General features: G+C 24.0%; 1 protein-coding gene across 3 annotated transcripts in view; it reads right to left on the bottom strand.

The window, feature by feature from the left end:
• Window positions 1–25,360, bottom strand: part of LOC127278010 (transducin beta-like protein 2) — an 81,969-nt gene that overhangs the window by 25,039 nt on the left and 31,570 nt on the right. For 2 of the 3 annotated variants that reach the window (XM_051299501.1, XM_051299500.1), the window contains exons 2-4: window positions 14,264–14,500; window positions 6,702–8,462; window positions 1,703–2,149 (exon numbers count right to left, since the gene is read on the bottom strand). In XM_051299501.1, the coding sequence (XP_051155458.1) occupies window positions 6,751–8,462; window positions 14,264–14,500 (1,949 nt within the window). In that variant the 3' untranslated portion in view covers window positions 1,703–2,149; window positions 6,702–6,750. Of the gene's footprint in view, window positions 1–1,702; window positions 2,150–6,701; window positions 8,463–14,263; window positions 14,501–25,360 lie in introns of those variants that run through there. The other variant, XM_051299502.1, reaches the window with a different exon arrangement.

Genomic DNA, 25,360 nt, shown 5'->3' with positions numbered 1-25,360 from the left:
CGATTTAACATCGGTATTCAGCGATAGTTTATCTCGAAAAAAAAAAATAATGCGAAGGACACGAGGACTTTATTATAGAATCCTGGTTTTACGCACACATAATGTAATATATAATCGATAACGCTTTTTTTTTAAATATAAATCGTGATAATAAATACAATGTTACATGAAAAAACGATGTGTGCAATGATATTAGTATTTATGAACGATAAATGATAACTATTTACAAATTATGAAATCACACTGATGATGACAAAAATCACAAAAAAAAACTTTTAACGCTACTTGATGTTGACACGGAAATTAATACTGGCAATCTTTATATTTAAAAAAAGAAATTATTTATATATAATTATATATATATATATAAAGAAGAGTAACTTACATTTACGAGACTGAAAATTCTGATTGGAATTTAATTTATTTTATTGCGTAAATATTGTAATAGTTATTTCCTTCATTAAATATTTCACTTCATTAGCCGATTGCTTGATTTTTTTTATTATAAATTATTTTTCTTAACATGACTTGCTTCATTAATAGCTGACTTGCTTCATTCTTATACTTATTTGTTACTTGTTTTTTAAGTTATCTAATTTTCAAAAGATCTTCTTGTAACATAAAGTCACGTTTATTTATGTAATTTTCAGTGAATTTTTCTTTTTTATTTAAATATTTATTTTTTTTCCTATTTTTTTTTTTATTATTATTCTCAAAATAATTGGACTTTATTGAAAAAAAATGCTGATTTCTTAATTACCAAAAATTTTCTTTTTGGATTGATTTTTTTTACGAATTTCTATATAAATCACAATGAGAAATTATTTATTCATAATAGAAAATTTTTGTTGGTCCAGAAAAAAAAGGAAACGTTATTTTTTTTTCTTTCATAGAAAGAAAATATTTTCCTCAAAAATAGGAAATAGTATTTCATATAAACTAAAAGAATTTATGAAAATTCATTTCCATTGGAAAAAAAAATATGCGTTACAATTCTGTAACAAAATTGATAAATATTTTCAAAATTAATAGAATCATATAATCTAATCAGATATTGTGTAATGCGTTACAAAACTATATGTATAAGTGTAATTCAATAATAAAAATCTGATAATTTTTATAATGAAATTAACAAATTTATAATAAACTAATATTTGTTTTTGATTCTATTAATATATAACAAAATATTTGAAAAAAAAAAAACTGAAAAATCAGAAAAAAAACTTTTTTTAATGAGCCAAAAGTTTTGAACTTTCATATGAACGAAATTTTTTTTGCAACTTCTTTAATTACGAATTTTATTACAAAATATTGTTTAAAATATCTAAAAAGATGTTATTAATTTAATAATTGTTTAATTTACTCTTTTATTTTACATGGTCATCATAATTTTTAATAATTTATAGATTGAAAAAAATATTTCGTTCATATGAACGTTCAAAATTTTCAGCTCATTTAAAAAAATTTTTTTTTTTTTTTTTTTTTTTTGACTTCTTGCGTGTGTGAAATATAGAATTCGTGAAAAAAATAAAAAAATGATTGCCAACTATTTTCTCCCAAGTCATACATATCCTTATACACGATGACACACGTTGGGAAAGGCAACGATGCGAGACGCGACAAAACTGACTTATACATTTTTTTTTACGTACCGAATGTATACGTATAAACATATAAAAAAAAAAAGTTGATGTATAATATATATATACAAATGAGAAAAAAATACAGAATGATCGATGAAGCGCCAAAGCAAACGAAGTGAATGAATATGAACTACAAAATGTTCTATATGTTCATGTTCAATGAAACAAGTCAAGTGCACCAAAAAGAAAAAAAAAAAAAAGAAAGAATAAAATATGTGACATCGACTCCTTTTTGCAGGTGAGTAATACATAAGACACCATATACTAGTGCGAGTGTATAAGTGCATATGTAAACTTATCACAGATTTCACTTGGAACTGAATAGTTTTTATTTTAATCGGCGGAAGTGGAGACTTGGCGTTGATTTCGATACATTCCCAAGAATATATATATATATATTTTTTATATATATATTTTCAGTCATTTCCCAAGTTTCATTCTGAAGCGCAGCTAATTTGTCCACTCTTGAAATATACGGCAGGAATTAATTGCGTTGTGGCCACTCACTGTAAAAATAAAAGCAAACGTATTCTTTTAGTAAAATTTATTATAATATTTAATTAAAGTACAAAAATTTTTTAAATTAGAATAATTGTCACGAATTTTTATTAATTCCCCCCACCCCCACGAAAAAAAACACACAGAAAACAAAATGATTTTTTCTTTGATTTATAAGAAATAATAATAATAAAATAATAAAAACTTGTTTGAATTATTTTTTAAATCACAATTGAATAATAAATTAGTATTTGTAGTATAAAAAAATGTTATGCCGAAATTTAAAATAAACAGAAATATTCTTCAAAATTATAATTATTTTGCAACTGATATTTATTTTAAATAAAATTTTAATTTCATGAAAATATACATACTAAAAGAATATATAATTAATAAAAATTCAATCTATGCTTGAAACAACTATTAATTTAAACTATCATTACAATTTTTACAGAATATTCAATACGATAATTGAAACAAAATATTTTGTGAATGAAACAAAAAATTCTGCATATTGTTCTGAATCATCTTAGTCATTTAAGATGAATTTTACTTTTAATATTATACTGATTCATACATGACTCCCAAGGAGAATTTTTTATTAAACTATTTAAAAAATTTCCAATAAATAACTTTTCAAATAATTTAAAGTTAAAAAATATTTATTAATATAAAAATAAGATTTTTCATGAGAAAAATTCTCCTACTATTATTTATAACAAATTTTATTTCTATATAAAAATAATTTTCATATATATATATATATATATATATATATAAAACTAAAAATAAGTTTATTTATTATGTAGAGGAGACAAGTAAACCAATTATATTTCATTTTTATCCTCATTTATATTTATAAATATAAATACTGTTATAATAAATGAAATTTCTTATCAAGTGTCAGGAAACGATTAAAATAATTATAATAATTAAAAATTTTCATTTCATTTCACAATTTACATATACATAGATTCAATTTTTTTTTAAAAATCATTTTATATATTTTTATGTGAGTTCATTAAAAATCGTTTATAAATAAACAAAAAAGCATTCAGAGAAAATTATGAGATTAAATACCATTTTTTTTTTTGTATTGAGAAAGTCGCGTATTTTAATAAATGAACAGTGCTTGTATTATTAATGAAACATTAATTAAGAAACATTAATTTTTTTATAATTTATATTTTTATCATGTCTCTCCATGAATATCCTTTTTTTATTAACTTTTTTATTTTTCTATTTACACAATGAAAACAAATTTATTTATATAAAAATGTAGTTTTAATTTTTAAATAAACATTTTTTGAATTTCAACAAACATTTTGCTATTATACTTTATTATTATATTTTTTTTATTGAAAAAATAATTTTTAATTTAAAATAATATATTTTGTCATCTAAAATTAAGTACATATATATATAAATATATACTCATTAAATTGACAAAGTTTCATTGAATTCAAGGTTATCACATTTTAATGTTTAACAATATTAATCATTCCTTTTTATTATGTACTCTCAAATAATAATGAATTCGAAACTGAAAGGTAACCTTGTAAAAAATATCTAATCAAACAATAAATTAACTCAATATTTACATTATCTTTTAAAATTTATAATACCATTTTTTCATAAAAAAAATATATAATTTTTGTTTTATTAACAGGAAATTTTTTACTAATTATATTGTCAAATACATTTTTTATATTATTTATTTTAGTGGTATTTATTTTTTATTAAATTAAAAAAAATCTAAATGCAACAATAAATAATAATAATAATAATAATAAAGTATATATATATAATATTTTTGGATTATGCAATATCTATATTTGCAGAAAAATATTGCAAAAACTATTTACTCACAATCAGTTTAATACTTTATTATAAAAAAAGTCTTATATAAGACATTACTTGAGTTTTTAAAAGTCGCATTTTTATTTAAGTTCTGTATAATAGTTATGGCAGTTACGTATATTATCTGGTTTGATTGTAGTTCGGTTCAGGTGATGCCCTTGAAGTTTTGTATGTTTAATAGAAGAAAACTTTTATTTTATCTTTATTGAAAATTAAACTTATTTGAAAATATTTATTCTCTTATCAAATAAGAGTGTACCTTTTTTTTTTCTTGTTTGTCAAAAAAATTGTAAGTTTACAAAAAATTACCATTTAAATGCAAATGTTTTTGAAACAATTATTAAAAACATTTTGCCCTTGAAGTTTGAAGTTTTTTAAATTAAATTTTGTTATTTAAAAAAAATTTCTTAATTTTAGTTTATCAATTAAAATAATATAATTTATTAAAAAAAAGTTAAATAAATATTAATTAATTTTCTTTCATTCGTTTTTCACTGTCTTATAATAAACTTATTTTTTAATTTAAAATAATAATTATTTTTCATATTTAATTTTACAAATCGGTTTTATTTCGAAAAATAAGTTTTATTATTATTATTATTACCGTTATTATTATTATTATATGTTACTTTTGCCAAAATATTTCAAAAATTTTTTAAATATAAGAAACATTTTTTTAACGTCTTTATCAATATAAGGTCTCGTAAAATAGAATTTCCATATAATAGAATCGAGTATAATGAAATTTGATAATGAAAATCAATTAATTATTTTATCAATTTTTAGTTATTAAGCTAAACATTGAAAACATTAGATTATAAAAATATACAATAATTTCATTCGACTTTTTGTTCAATTTTTAAAAAATAAGGTTAATCTTTAAATTTTAATTTAATCGACATTTTTTTATCTTCAGTTGGAAGAAAATTTTTAAATAATTCACACTATATGATTTGATAGATAAATATAGTATTAATTCAATTATAAATTTTCGTTTTATATGAGAAGTATATTTGTTGAAAAAAATATGAATAAAAACAAACAATTTCGTTGTTAAAAATTTTCAATGTTAATAGATCAATAAAATGAGGAAAGTATAGTTAATAATTAGTAATGTTATAAAGTACAAAATAAATATCTATTATTACAGTCGACCCTTATTAAAGGTAACAGTTAATGATTCTCATTTACTCTGATGTGTTACAAAATATATATATAAAGACGATCTTTCAAAATTTCTTTATTAGTCTAATTTTTATTTATATAGATTATTCTTTATCTGTTCTAAAAATATTTAGAATTTCTAAAACAATACATCCATTTAATGGAAAATATTTATATTAACTCGAGCTGTGCAAGAGTTCGAATTTTGTATGGGCTCGGATCGAATATTCGATTCGAGAGCCCATGTTAATTCTTATATGGAGCGGTTCGAATTTTAAAAACTTGCACAGCTCTAATATTAACCTTTCAAATTAAAAACATATTATTTTTTGTTTCCAAATTATATCATTTTTGTTTTTAAATTTAAAAATTAATTCAAACCACAACAGAATTCATTAACAATAAATTTCAAATTATTTTTTAAATTCAATTTTATTAAAATTCCAAATGTTTAAAAAAAATGGAATTTCATTTAATTTAACGTGTAAAATTGAATTACTTTATGTAATGCTCTATTAATTTATTAACAAATAAATAAAATAATTTAAAAAAAAATCATTTATAAAATTTTGAACCATATTATTTACAAAAGGGCAGTTTAATTTTGTGTAAGCCCTTTTATTACTGTAAAAAAATAAATTATAAAATTTCTGTTTTATTATTAATTATTTTGTGAATTCAATTGTATAATAAAGTTAATAAAGAAATATTGAAAATTTCTCTCTCTTATCCAATTCCCAGTTAACGAGGTTCGACTGTAATGATATTAACCCCTTTGCAGTCTATAGTATAGAAAAATCGTTTGTGAGCCTAAAACGGTCTAAAAAAAAAGTTTCCAAAAAAATATCATATCATTGTATTAAAAGTTTTTGGAGTCGCCAAATTCAAATTTAAGGTCAGAATTAAAAAATTCAAAATGGCGGACCCAATATGGCGGAAAAATTTAAAGTTGATTCGATTCGTTCAAAATTTGATAATCGGGGATTTTTGGAGTCGCTGTATCCGAATTTGATGTCAGATTTTAAAAATTCAAAATGGCGGACCCAATATAGCGGAAAAAATTGTTAATTGATTCGATTCGTTCAAAATTCGGTGCTTGGGGGTTTTTTGGGTCTCTGAATTCAAATCTGACATCAAATTTTGATTCAGCAACCCCAAAAACCCCCGAGTACCGAATTTTGAACGAATCGAATCAATTTTAAATTTTTTCCGCCATATTGGATTCGCCATTTTGAATATTTTAAATCTGACCTCAAATTTGGATTTAGCGACGCCAAAAACCCTAGAGGAACCACTTTTATGCAAATCTAGTCAATTTAAAAATTTCTTTGAATGCCATATTGGGTCCACCATTTAAAATTTTTTAAATCTGACCTCAAATTCGGATTTAGCGACCCCGAAAACCTTAGTATATCCATTGACACTCAAATCGAATTATGTTTAGTATTTTTTTTTCTAATGTGGACATATACGGGCCATCGACTGTCAAGGGGTTAGAAAAAAAAAGAAAAAATGAAATTGAATAAAAATTCTTACCTTCTTCTTTGCAGCTTCCTTTACATTGAAAACGACCCCAGAGAATGATTTAGACACCATAGTAGTCGTACTGCACTCTACGTAACATAAGATCCATTGCTATCCTTGCATCTTCAGCCGAGTCATGAGTGCTGGCCTGTATCGATTTATTCAAGAAGTGATGCGCTAAAAACTTGAGACTCTTACGCGAAAGAAAACTCGCATCATGAAGAAATGCGATACTCGTATCAACAGCTTTCTTATGAACAATTCGCAATACACGCAAATCATTCTCCAAACCATGTCCAATGAGTGTTGATTCGGCATAAATAAAATGCAAAAGATCACGTTGTACATCCTTCAATGTCTTGCTAACATTTTGAAGATGTTTTGCCGTAATACCACTAAATCTTGTATTATAATCAATAATATCATCAGACGGTTTGACATATTGATCATAAAGTAAACTACCGTTTAACGAAACAACCGAAACTTTTGTTAATTCCAATCCATTTTTTGTGTAACACATCTCACAATCAATGGCATAAACCCCATAACCATTCTCAGGTCCAAATGGTGCTGGTTGAGTTGTAACAAAACCTTCAAATGGTCCATTCGTTGCCTCAGAAATAATTCCCGACCAAACATGTGTATCAGCAAAAACACAACCCTGTGAATCATCAAATATACCGCCACGATGTGAACAACACTCCCAAAGGCCAAATCGACGTTTACCCCAATGATACACGCACTTATTGAACTCGACATATTCACCGGTTTGCGAATCAACGCGAAACGGCTGCGAGCAACGCGTACACTGTCTTAATATATGATTTGATGATAATTGCGAAACAGTAAATGTCACTGGACCTGGTAAAATGCACGGAACAATATTATTTGCACTTGAATCAATTGACGATAATGATGACAACGATGATGATTCACTGATATCCGAACTTTTATCACTGTCCGATGAACTTTCTTGTTCGAGATCAGAATTCTCGAGGGAACTTCCACTGCCATTGCCACTATCAATTTCATTTTCCTCCGTTACTTTCCAGGAATTTTGAAATTTTTTCTTTGGAACAAATTCCCTTGCATTTGCATTTAAACCATTTAATGTTGTACAATGATGATGCCGCGCAAACGAGCATATTATCACAGAATTACAATCACTATTCTGCATTACTGGATAGCTGCCGTGTAGCATTTGTCCTTCATTGAGTACATAATGCTGAAGCAAATACTCAATGTCAAAATTTGGCAAATGTCTCAAACGTTCACGCACCATACTTGTATAGATTTTGACTTGCTTCGATGGATTTTCAGTGAGGACTGATGCAGGTTTACTACTAATGTTTTCGGTGGTATCTTTGGTTTTCGTTTTCTTATTATCCTTCTGGTGGTGGTGGTGGTGGTGGGAGTCCTTTTTCTTAATGACTTTAGGGTTGGGTTTCTTGGGGGCGTCTTGATAATGACGGTCCTGCCGTTGTAGCCAATGATGACGATTGCGCGGCAATATTGGCGAATCACTTGGACTCACATTATGATCACCATCACGTTCCTGATGTTCTCGACGTTGTTCCCGTGATGCTCGTGTCAAATTTTTCCGTTGACGACGACTCAAGGGAGCTCGATCTTCACGCTCCTTTGCTGATGACGACGACGATGACGATGATAATGATGATGATGATGAGGAGGAGGAGGAAGAAGAGGATTCGGAAGCCTTGCTATTGCTGCTCTTCACCAGGTCCAGCTTCTCTTCGGGTGCAAGTCCGCAATCTTTATATCACACACAAAACAGATGCGTTAACATCAGCGATGCCAATTTTTAAACTCTAATCATAGAGCAATAACACCATGCGAATGTGTCGTTTTTTTTTTTTAGAAGAAAAAAATGATAAAAAGTTTGCAAAATTTTGTTCGACAATCTGCGATTCTATGCGCATGGATCTCAAAATGTTATGGCTCTTTAATAACGAGATTTGTTAGTCATTTTTTAAAGCCAGTTTTTTTTTTTACTTTTCTAAACTACAGGAGCGCCCAACACCAGCTTCTCTTAATCTGATTATATTAGTTAAAACTATAAGCTATCAAAATTTTGATTTTTTTAACTCTATATTTGTTATGGGGGAAAATCATTAATTTAATTTTTGCATACAAGAAACAAATACAAAAAAATTAATTTCCTTCTTTGTTATGAAAATTCTTTAAAATTATAAAATTCGAAATGTTTTACTCCAAATTATAATTTTTTTGATTCAAATTTTCTTTTGGACAAATAAATATTTACTTTATTGTTATTCAAGTAAAATATATTTTTAAATTTTACCACGGATATATTTGTGACTATAAGATAACAAAAGGGGGTTAATACACTAAATCAAAATATTAAATTTAATTTTAATAAAAAATTCAACAAATAAATTTTAACATTTATTTTGATGTTAAAATTATTTTTTTTTAAAATAATATGAATAATAGAATCATTTACATTATAAATATATTGTTAAATATAAATCACTTGAATAATTTATTATTACTCTCTAAATTTGAATCAGCAGAATCTCGCTGATTCTCAGCTATACCACTGATTCTAATAAGCTTATATGCACTGATGAATTAGTGGAATTTCACTGATTTTTCACCGTATATCCGCTGATTGGTACCAGTGGTATACTTATCGCTGATTCAAATTTAGAGAGTATAAAGCGAAAATTAATTTTGTTTTTTTTTTTGTAAAGTAATATTTTAAAAAGTAATTACTAATTCTTTAATTTTATTTGCAAGATGAATTTCTCAAAAGAGAAAACATTTTTCCAATTTCAATTTTTGTTCCCAATTTTCCAAATGTTAAAAATTAATTTTTTAGATGTCACCGAAATATATCAGTTTTAAGTTTACAAAATTTATGATCAACGATAAATGCAGAAAAATATTTTCATATGCGTAAATAATTATAATTTTTCATCTATAAACAATTTATTGCAATGTTTTAAAATCAACAATTTTTAGAAAAATTTTTAAACAAAATATTATTTATTTTTCTAGTGAAAAATATTTTTAATTTTAATCGTTTATCATCAACATTGTGGAACTTTGCCAACGACTTCCCGAAATTCTAAACGAACAAATAAAAATTAAGACATACATTATTGACTAATAAATTTCCCCAGATAATTGTTGACTTGCACTTTATTAGTTTGTTAAATTAATGAAAAGAAAAGTTTAGAGTGAATGGTATTGACATGAAAAATTTTAAACTTGTAAAGAAGGGATTAAAAAGAAAATAAGAGACGCCTTTAATTTGTCGCCTTTCGAAAAATATATTTATGATATATGTCAATTAACGTAAAACAAAATATAAAGAAAAGACAGGAAAACAGCGAGAGTCCAGGTAAGAAGTTAATGACATCTACTAGACGGATTATATATTTTTATGGTAGTTTTCCACCTTTTACCCAAAAATCTAGGGATTTCCGTCTTTATTGAATGGCGCCTTCGTAAATTGAATCAGGTACTTTAATTATCATTAGCCATTTACTAACAAATACCATTTACAAAACAAAACTTTTCTATAATGTTTTTCGAAAAGAAACCATTATTGTTCACCTTAAGCTTTATAATGACCATAAAATTATATTTTCCATTCGCAATTTATTTTCTTATCTTAGAAATAAATTAAAAAATTTTACAAGTATACAAATAAATAATAAACAATAATTATTTTTAAAGAAACAAAAAAAAATATACATAAAAAAAAATTATTTCCTCTTAATAAAATCGGTTCTTTGAGTTATAAAATATATTTATTTCTATCAAACAATTATTATTTATTAAATAAAACATAATTAAATTTGTTTTTTTTTTATTATTGTTATTTGATTCGAATAAAATTTAATAAATTTGATAATAAACGTAACCGATTATTTGAATAAAAAAATTCATTTTATGTATAAAAAAAAAAAATTATCCAAAAACAAATTTTGAATAATGATAATTATTAATCGAAACTAGAGCATTATTTTTAACTATTTCACGCGAGGAAAAGGAAAACTTGTAATGAAATAAAGTAATACATAAAGGTATCATGGCACACACAAATGGAGATAATGAAAGCAAACAGGAAAAATGATCTCAATATCTTAGAGCAGTAAAAGTCTATAAGAGCAAGATTTTTCGAATCTGATGATGAGGACTTTTAATGCGTCTCTATTATCGCGTGCAGCGCGTTAAAACCAGCAATTATTTTACGACCTTTTATATCCGCTATTTTCTAATTAAAAACTTTATGCGCGGAATGTGCATTTATGAAAGGATTAAATGTAATCAAGATAAAACATACAATATGGTCTATCTTGGGCACATGATCGCATTAAAATGAAAATAAAAAAAAAAAAAAAAATTGCACAAAACGATATTAAAATGTCTACAAGGAAAATTTACGCGTTAATTGACGCTTTAAACGATTAACAGGTTCTTCACCTTTTTGCCAAATGATTTTCTATACTTTTACATTTATATATATATATATATATATATATTTTTTTTTTCAGTTGAATATTTATTTAATTTAAAAATGAAAATTCACTGACTAATAAATAATTATAATTTAAATAAAATAAAAATATTAATTAATATTTAGCAAAAAAAAAAGAAATTTATACCTTCATTAAAAACTAATAAATAGTGAATAATAATAAATGACAAATAATGATAAAAATTTAAAAAATTGAAAATTGGCGTTGTATATTGTAACAAAATTTAATGATAGAGGAAAAAAAAGCATTATTGTCTATTCTTTCATTTTTTGTATTACTTTGTCAGTTTTTCAATTAGAAAGTAAACACTTAAAGGAAAACAGGAAAACGTTTTTTTTTCAAATCTTAAAACTGAAAATAGTAAACTGAAGACTCTCGCTTCCTACTAATATTTTCCGGACAATGAAACACGAGATTCATTACTTAAGATTATTAGAGTGACTTAACGAACTCGAGAATTTTAAATTATATAATTTTTGAAATAAAATTTCTCTTTTCTACTCGACTTCTTTTTATTATCATTTTTTTTTTTTTTTAATAAATTCATTACCACCGATCTAAAAAGCACTATTGTTTGTCGCGAGACATTTTTTATGTCACATACAATTCTTGAGAGAAAAGAATAATAATTTTTTGATAAAAAAGAAAGAGAATTAACAATTTAAATTGCATTGATTAATTTAGTAAATATATATTTAATTTTTAATTAAATTATATAATTATCAATTAAATAATTAATTAAATTATATAATTATCAATTAAATAATTAATTGATAATTATGTATTAATTATAATTAATTAAGTGTGTGATTTAATTAATAAAAGATTTAAATCTCATCTCTTGGGTTTTAAATAATAAAAAAAAATAACATTTTATGTGTATGTACCTACAATGATCAAAAGTGATTCTCAAAGTTACGAAGAAGTGGTAAAGTATAGATTTTCTTATTTATATGTTGAATTGACACTTTCACTTTCTCTCCAGTAACAAGAAAGTCATTCCCTCGTCTTCAACACATTATATGACAATAAAGAACAAAATAATCACGATTTCATTGTGGCGATGTATTTACATATATATATATATAAATACAGTTAAAAGTGCCATGAACGTAATGTTTTTAAAAAATATTTCCAGGTATTAAATATAAACTGTAGATTGCAAATATTATCGAGAGTGGGTTACTGTGGCACTTTATCCACACACATATACGTATACTGATTACCGTTATCTGAATCAAGTACAGAAAGTGAGCAAATTAAGCTCCTCTTTGGTCTTGTGCTTTCTTAGAAATTAATAAAAAAAAAAAAAAATAATAATAATAATAAAAGAAAACAAAAACAGCTAAAAATTATTATTTTTTTTTTTAAATTTTTATACAATAATAATTTTTTTCAAAATTACACCAAAAATGATTTTTTATACTCAGAACATATTTTATATTTAACATGAATAAATATTCAACAAAATTTCATATAAACAATATTTTATTTTGACAAAACAAAAAGAGTTTGTTGCAAAATAATTGTTTTTGTTTTCTTGTTAACGGAATATATATTTTTTTTAAGTGTCAAAATATTTGTCAATCGAATATATATATATATATATGTGTATATAAAACGAAATAGAAAGTAATTTAAAAGTGAAAATTAATTTGAATTGCAAGTTTAGTCTCTTTAGTATGTTTGATACAGTTTTATAATGACTTCAATGATTTATTCTCTAAACGTTCAAACGTGGGTGAAATTTTTTTTTTATACAATTATTTATTTATTCTAAATTTTCTCATTAATTTTTTTATTTTTAATTAATTTATTTAAATAAAACTTAGCACAATTAAAGATAAAATAAATTATTATTTTTGTTGTAAAACTATGAATATTATATAAATAATAATTTATCTATTTAATTCAATTTTGCAAAATAATAAATATTTTACATTTAATATATATTTTCTCAAATTATTAATGTTTTCATAGTCCTAAATTTGTTGCGACACTTCTTTTATACATAGAAAAAGTAATAATCGATGTGATTTCAAAATTCAAAATTTCTAATTCTCAACAAAAGAAAAATAATTTCAATTGTTTGAAACCATATGAAAAAAAAATTTATATTTTAAATCCAGAATATTTCAAGTGATAACGTGACATAATGAATAATAAAAATTGTTTATTTAGAGGTTTTTTTTTTTCAAACAAAAATGCAGGAATTTTGTTACAAAACAAATACATACAGCTTAAAAAATTTATTTATATATAATAATAAGCACCAAAACCCGGGCATAAAAAGTCGAAAAAAATGTGCCAGAGAACATTCAAGGAAACGAAAGTTTTGATTTTTTTTTTTTTTTAAAGAAAATAATTATTTGATAATTTATTTTGAAAATTTCATAAAATATGAATTATAAAAAAATATTCTAAAATAAAAAATTGTTAACAACTATTTTAGAATGTTTTAATAAAATTTATTCTTAGAGTTAGTATATATTAACTTACAATAAAAATGAAATTTAAAAGTAAAAATATACACCCTTAAAATAATACTAATGCTAAGAATAAAATTTTAAATTTAGAATATATATGGTATTTAAGAATAAATTGCATTAAAATATTCTAAAATAGATGCCAAGTATTTATTTTTAATTTGAGAATATTTATTTATTTATATTTTTTTTTTTTTGATGACTGAGAAAAATATTCTTTTGGCGCCAGTGTGGGCGCATAATATGCACTATATATATATATAGCACCGCATAGAGAAACAGAGTAAATTATGAAAATAAATTAAATAATTATTTTACACTAATAATCAAAAAATTTAATTTTTATTTATATTTTTCTTTAAATTTTATCAAAGAAAATTTCTTTCTCAATTATTGCAAATGTAGAGAAAAATAACAACATTTTTGAGATGAATATAAATATTTGAATCATAGCCAAAAACATTTCGTTCACCTGAACATTCGGTATATATGAGCTGTTAAAAAAAAAAAAAAAAAAAAAAACATATAAAACAAAAAAAAATTTCTTCATTCTTACCTTCAGCACAGCTTGCAAGAAATTTTCCATTGCTGGAAAAATTGATATCCCGAACGGGGGCTGTGTGACCCTTTAATGCTCCCACCATCCAAGAGTGATTAAATTCCTGTTGAGCTTCACGTCTCTTCTTTCTGGCACGTTTACTATTTGTCATTGTATTATTTGTACCTGGGCCAGACTCAGAAATTGTCGAATCTTGTTCTTCGGTTGATTTTTGAATATCTTTATTGGCACTGTCTGCATCAGAAAAAGAAAAGTTCTTTTTGAAAAAAAAGTAATGCGCCACACATATAATGTTTCATTTAAAAGATAATAAATCTCAATGGTCATTTTCATATTTTATATATATATGTATATACATGCTTTGTAAATAACTGTCAAAAATTTAAGATTAATATTTAGGAATGGAAAATTTTTTCTATAAAAATATAATCTTCCGCAGTTGATTTTTCCCTCATGATTAAATTCTCAAAAAACAGGAAACAAAATGTAAAATATTACAAAATTAATTTTTTTTTTTTATTAAAATTATATTTAAATTATAAGTTATTTAAAAATTAATTAAATTATAAAGCTATTTTTCCAATAAAAATTAATTTAATTACCTACTTATGAACAAAGAATGCAAATATATATATATATATATACATATATTCTGAAATCATGTGCTTTTCATTGATTGATTATCATGTCATATATTTTTAGAAATTTAAAAAAATGCGTCTTAAAAATCTGTTATCATTGCGAATGAATCATTTTAGTTTAAAGTGACTTTATTTCAATAGTTACAAAAGAATAGATAGTACCGTTTTTTTTTCTAAATCTACGTCGAAATTTTCAAGTACAAAGAGATAGGAATTTAAACTTATTCTTCTTTATACCTGAACTTATGAGTCACTGATACCCGTATACATAATAAAATAAATATAACAAAACATAGAAATAATAAGTAACTTAACGCAAACTTTACCAACGTTCCAAAATAACAATAATAATTGCTTCATCATTTAATATTTTTAATATAGTTTAATTAATGTTTAATTAATGCGGTAATTATAATAATAATAATAATCGTATCCAATGTATACCGTTATTTTATCATTGCAAATAAATTTTCTCAATTATATGTTTCTTTTTTTCATACATCAAAACTATTTTCCACTGTTTTCAAATAAATATACAAGAAATTATAACGTCTTTAGTGTGCAATTTGAAAAAAAAAAACACTTATATACTTTTTAGTCGAATAATTGCATTGACGTTTGTACATTACAGATTATGATCTTGAATTATAAATATATATTATAAAAACAATGTAAGTCAGTAAAGGTGCAAGAGAAATAGAAAGATGTATCTTTTTTTTTTTTTATTATTATTATAACGCGTGGCAACCTTGAATAAATAATTACCTCTTTAATTGCAAACGAGACACTTCTGACACTAAAGACCCTGAAATGATAGCTGTGCATCTCAAATGGTAGAGAGAGAATATTGCAAGAGCATATAACTGAATTATATTCCAATCAATCGTTTTATAAAATTATTATAGTAATTATTATTGATATTTATTATTAATGAGCAATTCCATGGGATCACAAGAATTTTTGATGATTGGAGCAATTTTATTGAAACTTTGTGAATATGTTCCTTTATTTGTACAGAATGAAAGCCCACAAACAATTTTTCTAAATTTTCAAAATTTTTTGAGATATCTTTAATTAAAAATTTATGTCATAAAAAAAAACATGTAACTTTTTTTCTTGTTATCCAAATGAGATCAATTTTTTTTTCAAATTTCTCACAAAAAGATATATGCTATTTTAAGAAAAAAATAGTTCATGAAAAAAAATTTTTTTTTGCCCGGAAAAAATGCCAAAAAAAAATTTTGAATTCATTTTTTGAAAAAACTACCTCTTCGATTTCAAAAATTTTTTTTCTACTTATTGCCTATGATGTTAAGAATAACTTCTCTAATTTTCATAATGGGACAGCAAGAACTTTGCGAGAAAAAAATTAAAACGACGGGACGCGCACATTTTAGTTTTCACGTCCATGATTATATAGTATAGAAACTTGCAAATATCTCGAAAAGTACGAATTTTCGTAAAAAATGTTCAAGACAAAAGTTGTTCCAAACAAAAAGATCTACATCTTTGAAACCAAAAAATTGTGCCCGGGGCCCAATGTTGGGTCATACAATGAAAAAAGTGGTTTTCTTTAATGAGACCATTAATTTTCAGTATATAAAATTCGTAATCCCTATGAAATTCTGCGTTCAGACATGTTGTATCTCAAAAAATTTTGAAAATTTTGAAAAATTGTTTGTGGGCTTTCATTCTGTACAAATAAAGGAACATATTCACAAGGTTTCAATCTCGGTTTCAATAAAATTGCTCCAATCATCAAAAATTCTTGTGATCACATCCCATGGAATTGCTCTAATGTCTTTCTAAATCAATGAAATTTATAAATAACTTTAACAGGAAAATTGAATTAATAATTTATCATTATTGTTTCCAAAAATAGCGCAACTGTTTTAGTATATGATATAGTAATTGTATGACAATAATAATAATAAAAATAAATAATTTGTGTTCGTTAAAGTTTACTGATTTATCAAGACTTTAAATAATAATAATAATAATAATAATAATAATAATAATGTAATATAGAATAAATTATAGTGTTTTAGAAATTACATTTCCAATTAACGATATAATGGGATGAATTTAATCCTTTTTTTTTATACTTAAAAAGTAATTATTATTTAATTTTCCATTAAGTTGGTTGCCTCAACAAATTTTCTCTAATTCTATGTAATTAAAATTATAAATAACAAAAAATTATCCAAAACATTTCAAAAATACTTTCCAAATACTTTTTTGTTTAAAAAAAATATTTTTAATAATTTTTTATTTAATTCTTGATGAAAGTTGTTCGTATACACACTTCCAGTTTTACACTTTAAGTGAAACGCAAGAAACTCGAGGAGGTAGGATTTTATCTCACTTTCTTCCAATGTGACTCACAGTTCATCGCCATTCTAATTGATAAAAATTTCCTTAGCCTTCTCATCTGATCCAGATCAATAATTATTAATGTTGTCCGTTATTATAATAAGTTGTAAATTTGTTTTCATAAATACATAGTACTTAATAATAATTATAACTATGTATGAAAACAAATTTATTACTGTTATTATAAAAATGATAATAATAATAATAATCATTATTATTATTATTATTTATGAAAATTATTAAATAATAATATTCTTCAAGTTCTTAATGTTCAAAATATTAAATCATGAAAATGAACGAAAAATTGGTTTCTTAATTCTTTACCTTCAATTTTTTTTTAAATTTTGTTTTTTGTATCCAACAAAAAATTAATAATTTAATAAATGTTCGATTCCAGGTGAGATTGACTTTTTCGGAGTAGGTTAACCGATTGCAATGAAACTTTGGAATTTTGTTATATATAGTACGACTAATCTTTAACGTAAATTTTAGCTTAAAATATTTGTTAGTTTACGAGATTTACAATAATAACAAAAAATTTTAAACTGCTATATTTTTCCGTTCTAAAATAATCGGATTGAGGTCTACTTTTTTTAAAAAATGTCAAGGTAAATGAGAGGAATAAATCTCTTTCAGAACAATTTTTTATAATTTTACAACTAAAAAAGTTATTAAATAATAATTGAATAAATTTCGCGCGTTAATCTAAAATTCAATCACTTAAACGCTAAAATGATCTTACCGGTGTTTTCTTTAATGTTCCAAAGGAATCCAATTGTAAATGCAAGTTTAACTTATTTAATTTTAATAATTTACGAGTATAAACAATAGACCTTTTCATGCAGATCATTCTGTCCTCTTCCAACTCATGTGTCATTGTATGCGCTAGATAAGGACAGAACGATCAGCATGAAAAGGTCTATTGGGATTTCTGCTAGTTGAAGTGCAGACGACATTGCGCACGCAGTATTCTCCTGTAACCAGCTGACGTGATTCGTGGACTAAATTGGCTACGTGAGAATGCTGCGTGCGCAATGTCGTCTGTTCGTCAACTAGCAGAAATCGCAATTGTTTATACTCATAAATTATTAAAATTAAATAAGTTAAACTTGCATTTACAATTGGATTCCTTTGGAACATTAAAGAAAACACCGGTAAGATCATTTTAGCCGCGAAATTTATTCAATTATTATTTAATAATATTTTTAGTTGTAAAATTATAAAAAATTGTTCTGAAATAGATTTATTTCTCTCATTTACCTTGACATTTTTAAAAAAAAGTAGACCTCAATCCGATTATTTTAGAACGGCAAAAAATATATCAGTTTAAAATTTTTTGTTATTAATGCACATCTCGTAAACTAACAAATATTTTAAGCTGAAATTTACGTTAAAGATTAGTCTTACTATATATAACAAAATTTCAAAGTTTCATTACAATCGGTTAACCTACTCCGAAAAAGTCAAAATCTCACCTGGAATCGCACAAATGTTTAATGCTTTCTGTTTATTTTGCATTACACAGTTACTTTAAAAGTGTCATTTTGGCTTGCAACATTTTGATCTCATAAAAAGAATCAAATTGACTTGAAAATTTGGATCATTTTTAAAAATGATCCGAAAATCTGGATCAATTTTTGATCCTTAAATTGGGATCAAAGTTCGAGTGTCATGACTGGCATATACTAACTGGAAAGTTTATCAATTAATTTCTTAATTTTATCCCACTTTTAACTGTAATAATTAATTTTATTATGAATTTCGCGTGAGAAACGAGCAAAAATTTATAAGTATTGAACAGTTTCAGTTATAGAAAACTTCTTTTAGAAATAAAGTGCAATACACTAACCTGCATTACTGTCTGTGGCAAGTGAATAAAGGTAAGTTTACACATGCCTACAAATGATTAGCATGTAAAGGTACTTGTACGTTGAAGGTACGGTCATTAGGCTGTGTCAGTTCATCGAGATATTTCGAGTTCAATATATGACGTCAAAGGCCTGGAGGAACAACAAACAGACGACACAATGTTATTCTTACGGGGAAGAAAATTTGTTTCAACTTTCATCAATTTTATTCATACTTTAAACATGGAAAACGCTTGTTGACATCTAATAAAATTAAAATGTGTGTTGATTATAATAATATTAATAATATTAATAATAATAATAATATTAATAATAATATTAATAATAATAATATTAATTTTGTTATATATTTGATTCAATTGCATTTATAGATTCTCTGAATTCGTGATGAAATATAAATTTTGAGGTTAGGAGTGTTTGTTTACTAACTTGAAATCTTTTACTTCTGCGGTAGTTCCCACTTAAAATATATATTTTATATCTTTTTAATAACATGCATACTGGATAATGTTTAATAATTGTTGTTAAAATGTGTAAACCTTTATTCACTTGCCACAGACAATAATGCAGGTTAGTGTATTGCACTTTATTTCTAAAAGAAGTTTTCTATAACTGAAACTGTTCAATACTTATAAATTTTTGCTCGTTTCTCACGCGAAATTCATAATAAAATTAATTATTACAGTTAAAAGTGGGATAAAATTAAGAAATTAATTGATAAACTTTCCAGTTAGTATATATGCCAGTCATGACACTCGAACTTTGATCCCAATTTAAGGATCAAAAATTGATCCAGATTTTCGGATCATTTTTAAAAATGATCCAAATTTTCGAGTCAATTTGATTCCTTTTATGAGATCAAAATGTTGCAATGTTTTGATCCAATTTTAGGTATCAATTTGATCCTTTCAAATTAACTGTGTTGCAGTAGTGATTTTAAAAAATTTATAGACCAAAAAAATTATTTCGTTCAGTTGAACGTTCATAACTTCATACACATTTATATAATAATAGTAGAGCTGTGCAAAAGTTCAAATTTTGTATGGGCTCAGATCGAATATTCGATTCGAGCCCATGTTAATTCTTATATGGAGCGGTTCGAATTTTAAAAACTTGCACAGCTCTAAATAATAGTAATAAATAAAAATAAAATTTAATATAAATTTTAGTAATAATAAGAATATAAAATTTTTTTAATATAAGTTAATAAAAAAATTTTCTAAAATTATTATTTAATTAGCAATTTTAAAAATTGTTCTTTTCAAAATTATTTTAGTTTTTGCGATAACGCCTATTTACTTTTTTTTTCTTTTAGTGTAAAAATAAATTCTCAAAAAACAACAAAAATAGGATGTGGTTAGCGGTTTTTATGTATTCATATTAATTGTTAATGCATTTCCTTTATTTTTATCTTTTAACATATATGATAAGATTGTTAAATTCAAAAAGTAAAATTTCAGGCTTATGTCTAACATATTTTTGATGTAATGAAAATAATAATAATAATAATAATAATAAAATTAACAATAATAATGCTACAATAAAATTGTTAATCAGTTAAAACATGAAGAAGAATTAACACGAAATTAACAAAATAATAATTATTCAGTGCCAAAAATATAATTTGCATTATCATAATGAACCGTGTTCATTATACTATTGAAAGAGCACGTTTTTAGAATTTTGTAATTTTTTTTTTAAATATCAATATTATTATTATTTTTAATAATACTTTTTATTATCAATTCTTTTGAATATGAATGATTGGTCACGAAACTAATAAAAAGAAATGCATTTTAAGTTAAAATTGATATCAATTTTTTTTCTGTTATTTCAAACAAAATTTCTTTAAGGCATATATATATATATATATATTTAATCTAAATGAACGTTTGGTTTACCTATATTAATAAATTTTTCGATTTATATGATAGAATATTTGATTCAACCAAAAATTTGGTTAACTATTATATATTATTACAATGAAAAAAAAATTTATTTCATTCAAATACTTGATTACTTGACTATTATTTTTTTAATTTAATATAATTTATAATTAACAGAATTTTTATTAAATTGCAAATTTTCAAATTCTTTCATTTGAAAATTTGGCAAATTATTCTAGAAATTATGTTCAATAAAATTGTTAATAAATATGAAAATTCAATTAAATTAAAATTCTGTTAAAAATAAACATTCAGAAAATTATATATATATATATATATATATATATATAGAATCTAACAAAAAAATTTAAATTTAAAAAAAAAAAGAAAACATTTCATTCATTATAATATGGAAGGTTCGAACATTAATAAAAAAAATAAAAAGATTAAACTGTTATTTACCTCAATATTTTACAACGTCTGAGGTATAAGATATAGGAACGGGATATAAAAAAAGAATCACACTTAAAGTTAAAATTAGAGCTTCCTGACTAATTTTCTGTGACGAGAGAATTTTACAAGTGTTCATTGTCAAGAGAGAAATCCATTCACTGAACGAAGACCAACCTTGCTAATTTCGATATTTGAGACTTGAAGTTTATTCGAAGAACGGTTTAGAAAGCATGGATAGAAAGCGTTATTTTCCAGAGAGCATGAAATGAACTGATGACACTATGTATATATATATATATACTCGGAAGAAGATGAACAAAAGTCACGATTTAACGTCAAGAAAGCACCTATTTTCCATTTCCTTATTTTTCACATTGTTATACTCTGATATTATTTTCACGATCAGATTAAAATACTGAGAACCTACTGTGCATTATTGTTTTTCTTAAAATTATTATATTTCCAACATAACAATGATCTTGCGATTATAATGAAAGATTATGTTTAAAAAAAAAAAATGTTTTCTTTGTAACAGTTATGTTTTCTTTCTTAAAAATATAAATAATTATTTTTATTAAAATAAATGAAATAAGGAAAAATAAACAAACAATATTTTTAATATGTATATAACTTAAATATGTAATTGACATGCATTTACGTAAATAATAACAATATCGCACTATACACGGAAAAACTTTGTTCAAGAATCATTCCTAAATTTGTTCAGGAACTGAGGATATGAGAAAAATTCTGCAAAATTTACAGAAAAATACAAAAATCATTGAAGAAAATACTTGTATTTTTATTATGACATTGAAAGACTTCTTGTTAATGCCGCGATCGGAATATCTCAGTCACTGGGTGTTGAAAGTTTCTTGAACTGTTTTAGAAGACACAGCACAGTATACAAGCATTAGGCAGGGATTGGTTGGGTCAAATACGTTTCCAATGCATAATACCATAAGCTGCTAAGCTAGCTGAAAGATGTAACGCGCAGTTTTTGGACTCTCGAGGACGTGGGATCGAGTCCTCCCAGAGTAAATTTTTTTTCTCGCAAACGTAAAAATTTATTCTAAAACAAATTCAAGACTTTCTGTAGTGAGTTTAGGAAGTTGTCTTGAATTTCTCTACAATTCTTATAGAAATACTGCTTAGAATTTATCAAAGAAAATATAAATAAGATTTCTTAAATTATTCTCATATCCTCAGTTCCTGAACAAATTTAGGAATGATTCTTGCACAAAGTTTTTCCGTGTATGTGTAAAATTAAAAAAAAAAAAAAGATAAAATAAAGAAAAAGAGAAAAAATAAAAGAAACAACTAATTGGGAGATAAACATTTATGTATTATTATTATTATTTTTTATTTATTTATATTTTTTAATAAAAATCGATGCTATTATTATTATTATTAACAAGAATCTTGTTTCTTGCAAAGCAATATACGAACATGAGAAAAAAATTTGACTTTTAAGGTTAAAAAATCAGTCAGGAATTGTTATCTAAATTAGATGTATATTCTCATATATGTATATAAATATATAATGATCATTTGTATATGAATAGTTCTCACAAGAATCTAATATGCAAGACCCGATTGTTAGAATGAAAACTATATATATTATTTAACGGACAAAAAAATCACGATAAGTATATTCGAAAAATTTATCATCATACTTTAAGTTTTGAACATTCAAATGATAAACGGAGGTTTTTTTTTTTTGTAAATTCTATATATTTTTTTAAATTTAAATTTATTCTAAAATATTAGTTCACGTGTCGAATAATTTTTTTTTTCGGTGTAAAACCGGTTTAATTTACCTTTTCACGCATTTAGATACAAATTAAATATTAAAATATTTTTAATTAAAAATAAGCAAAAAATAATAATGATGATAATAATAATATTCTTATACAATTAAAAAGAGAAGAAAATGTAGAAAAAATATAATTTATGATAAATAACTATATAGGTTATAGTTATTATGTGCGTCGCACTTGAAGTATATAATGGATTAACATAATCAAAATTATTAATATACAAATGATTGATATTGACAATAATGTTGAATAAGAAATTAATGAAATGACTTTTTGTTCTTTTTCATTTTTTAATAAAATTGTTAATATTAGTTAAAAGCATATATATTATATATTTATTTATTCTAACGTCAGTTGAACTGACCTAGAAAAAAAAAAGTAAAATTTTTTTCATAATATAAAGATAAACAATCTTTCATGTTTGACAATAATGCATTTTCGAAATTAAAAAGAAATAAGGGGGAATTTTGTGATTCGATTTTTTTGCGAATATATATATACGTATAGGGTCAACGAAGACTATTATCATTTGTTTCTCGTTGTGATTATGACGTTTCTCTAATGTTAACCCTGAGATCAAAATGAGGCGGTACACACACGTGTAACATAGGTACCACTATTACGTCATAATAAGTGTAATGACATAACAAACTGAGACTAAACGTGTCTTTTAAATTGTTCTGCAACATATTTAAAAATAACGAATTGATATAAATCGAAAAAGCTCGCCTATATATATATAAATCAATATAATTAGTTATTATTTGTTATACTCAAATATTAATAAATAATAATTTAATAAATAAATAATTTCAGAAATATGGAGGCCATAATATAACCTCAAAATAGAAAAAAAATTTAAATAATTATTTTTCAATATTTTGACTTTTTTCTTTGAGCTTACAATTAAACAAAAATCACAATTTTTTTTTAATTAGTTAAATATTCTCTACAATTGTAAACTTTTTCAGATGTTAAAAGTAAATTTAAAAATTATTATTTAATAAATTATTTATTATTATTATAAAAATTATTTCTATTGTTTATTTCTATTTGTTTAACAACATAATTTTAACAATTTAAAAAAAATTTACAATTGTAGAGAATGTTTCGCTCAGTAAAATATAAGCTATTTGTATGTAAAAATTGGACTCGGAATGATCGATATCATCTTCTTATATTATTAAATCTTTTAAAATTGTTTAAAATTAATTTTTATTAAATTTTTCTTTCCGTTAAGAACCATTTTTTTTTTTTTGAAGTTGTGCCATTCCATGAGTTTTTTAGCACTTTTCGGAGTAACCTTTCCAAATTAAATGAAATGAGCCAAAAGTTTTGAACGTTCAAATGAACAAAATTTTTTTTGTAACTTCTTTAAGTACGAATTTTATTACAAAATATTGTTTTAAATATCTAAAAAGAAGTTATTAATTTTATATTTGTTTAATTTACTATTTTATTTTAAATTGACATTATAATTTCAAATAAATTATAGATTGAAAAAAATATTTTGTTCATTTGAACGTTCAAAACTTTTGGCTCATTAAATGAAACATTTTTTTTTATAATATTTATTAATATAAAGGTCCAAAATAATCACTTTTTAAGTAAAAACAATTGTTTATTTAAAAAATACAACAATAAATAATGAAAAAAATTCACTTTTTTTCTGCAACACCAAATAAATTGGTGTAAAGATCAAAATTTTCCTTATTTATCAAGCTTTAATACCGCACAAGAAAAATAATGTATAACAAAATAGTTAACTCACAATTTATTAAACAATGTTTGTTTTCTTTTTTATATTTTATTTATTGTGAAACGTCTGCTATAGTTGCGCGCGACGTTCGGAAGTTGTCACTCCCGTTATTGAGCAGAAGCTCATTATACTAGCGTAGTAGAAAGCATGTTGTGCGGAAAGTGAGGTTATGTTGTCATTAAACGAAACGTAAACATTTCTGGTTATTACATTGAATAGTTTTTAATTACCTACTTTGCAGTAAAAAATCATAAAAAACATTTTTGAAGGATGAAAAACCTCACTTTTCACACA

Source organism: Leptopilina boulardi, unplaced genomic scaffold (genome assembly GCF_019393585.1).
Source record: "Leptopilina boulardi isolate dan_hultmark-lab unplaced genomic scaffold, ZJU_Lbou_2.1 LbouV2_193, whole genome shotgun sequence".
Lineage (NCBI taxonomy): Eukaryota > Metazoa > Arthropoda > Insecta > Hymenoptera > Figitidae > Leptopilina > Leptopilina boulardi.
Note: the sequence above shows the minus strand (reverse complement) of the source record. Positions and strands in the feature narration are given on the sequence as shown.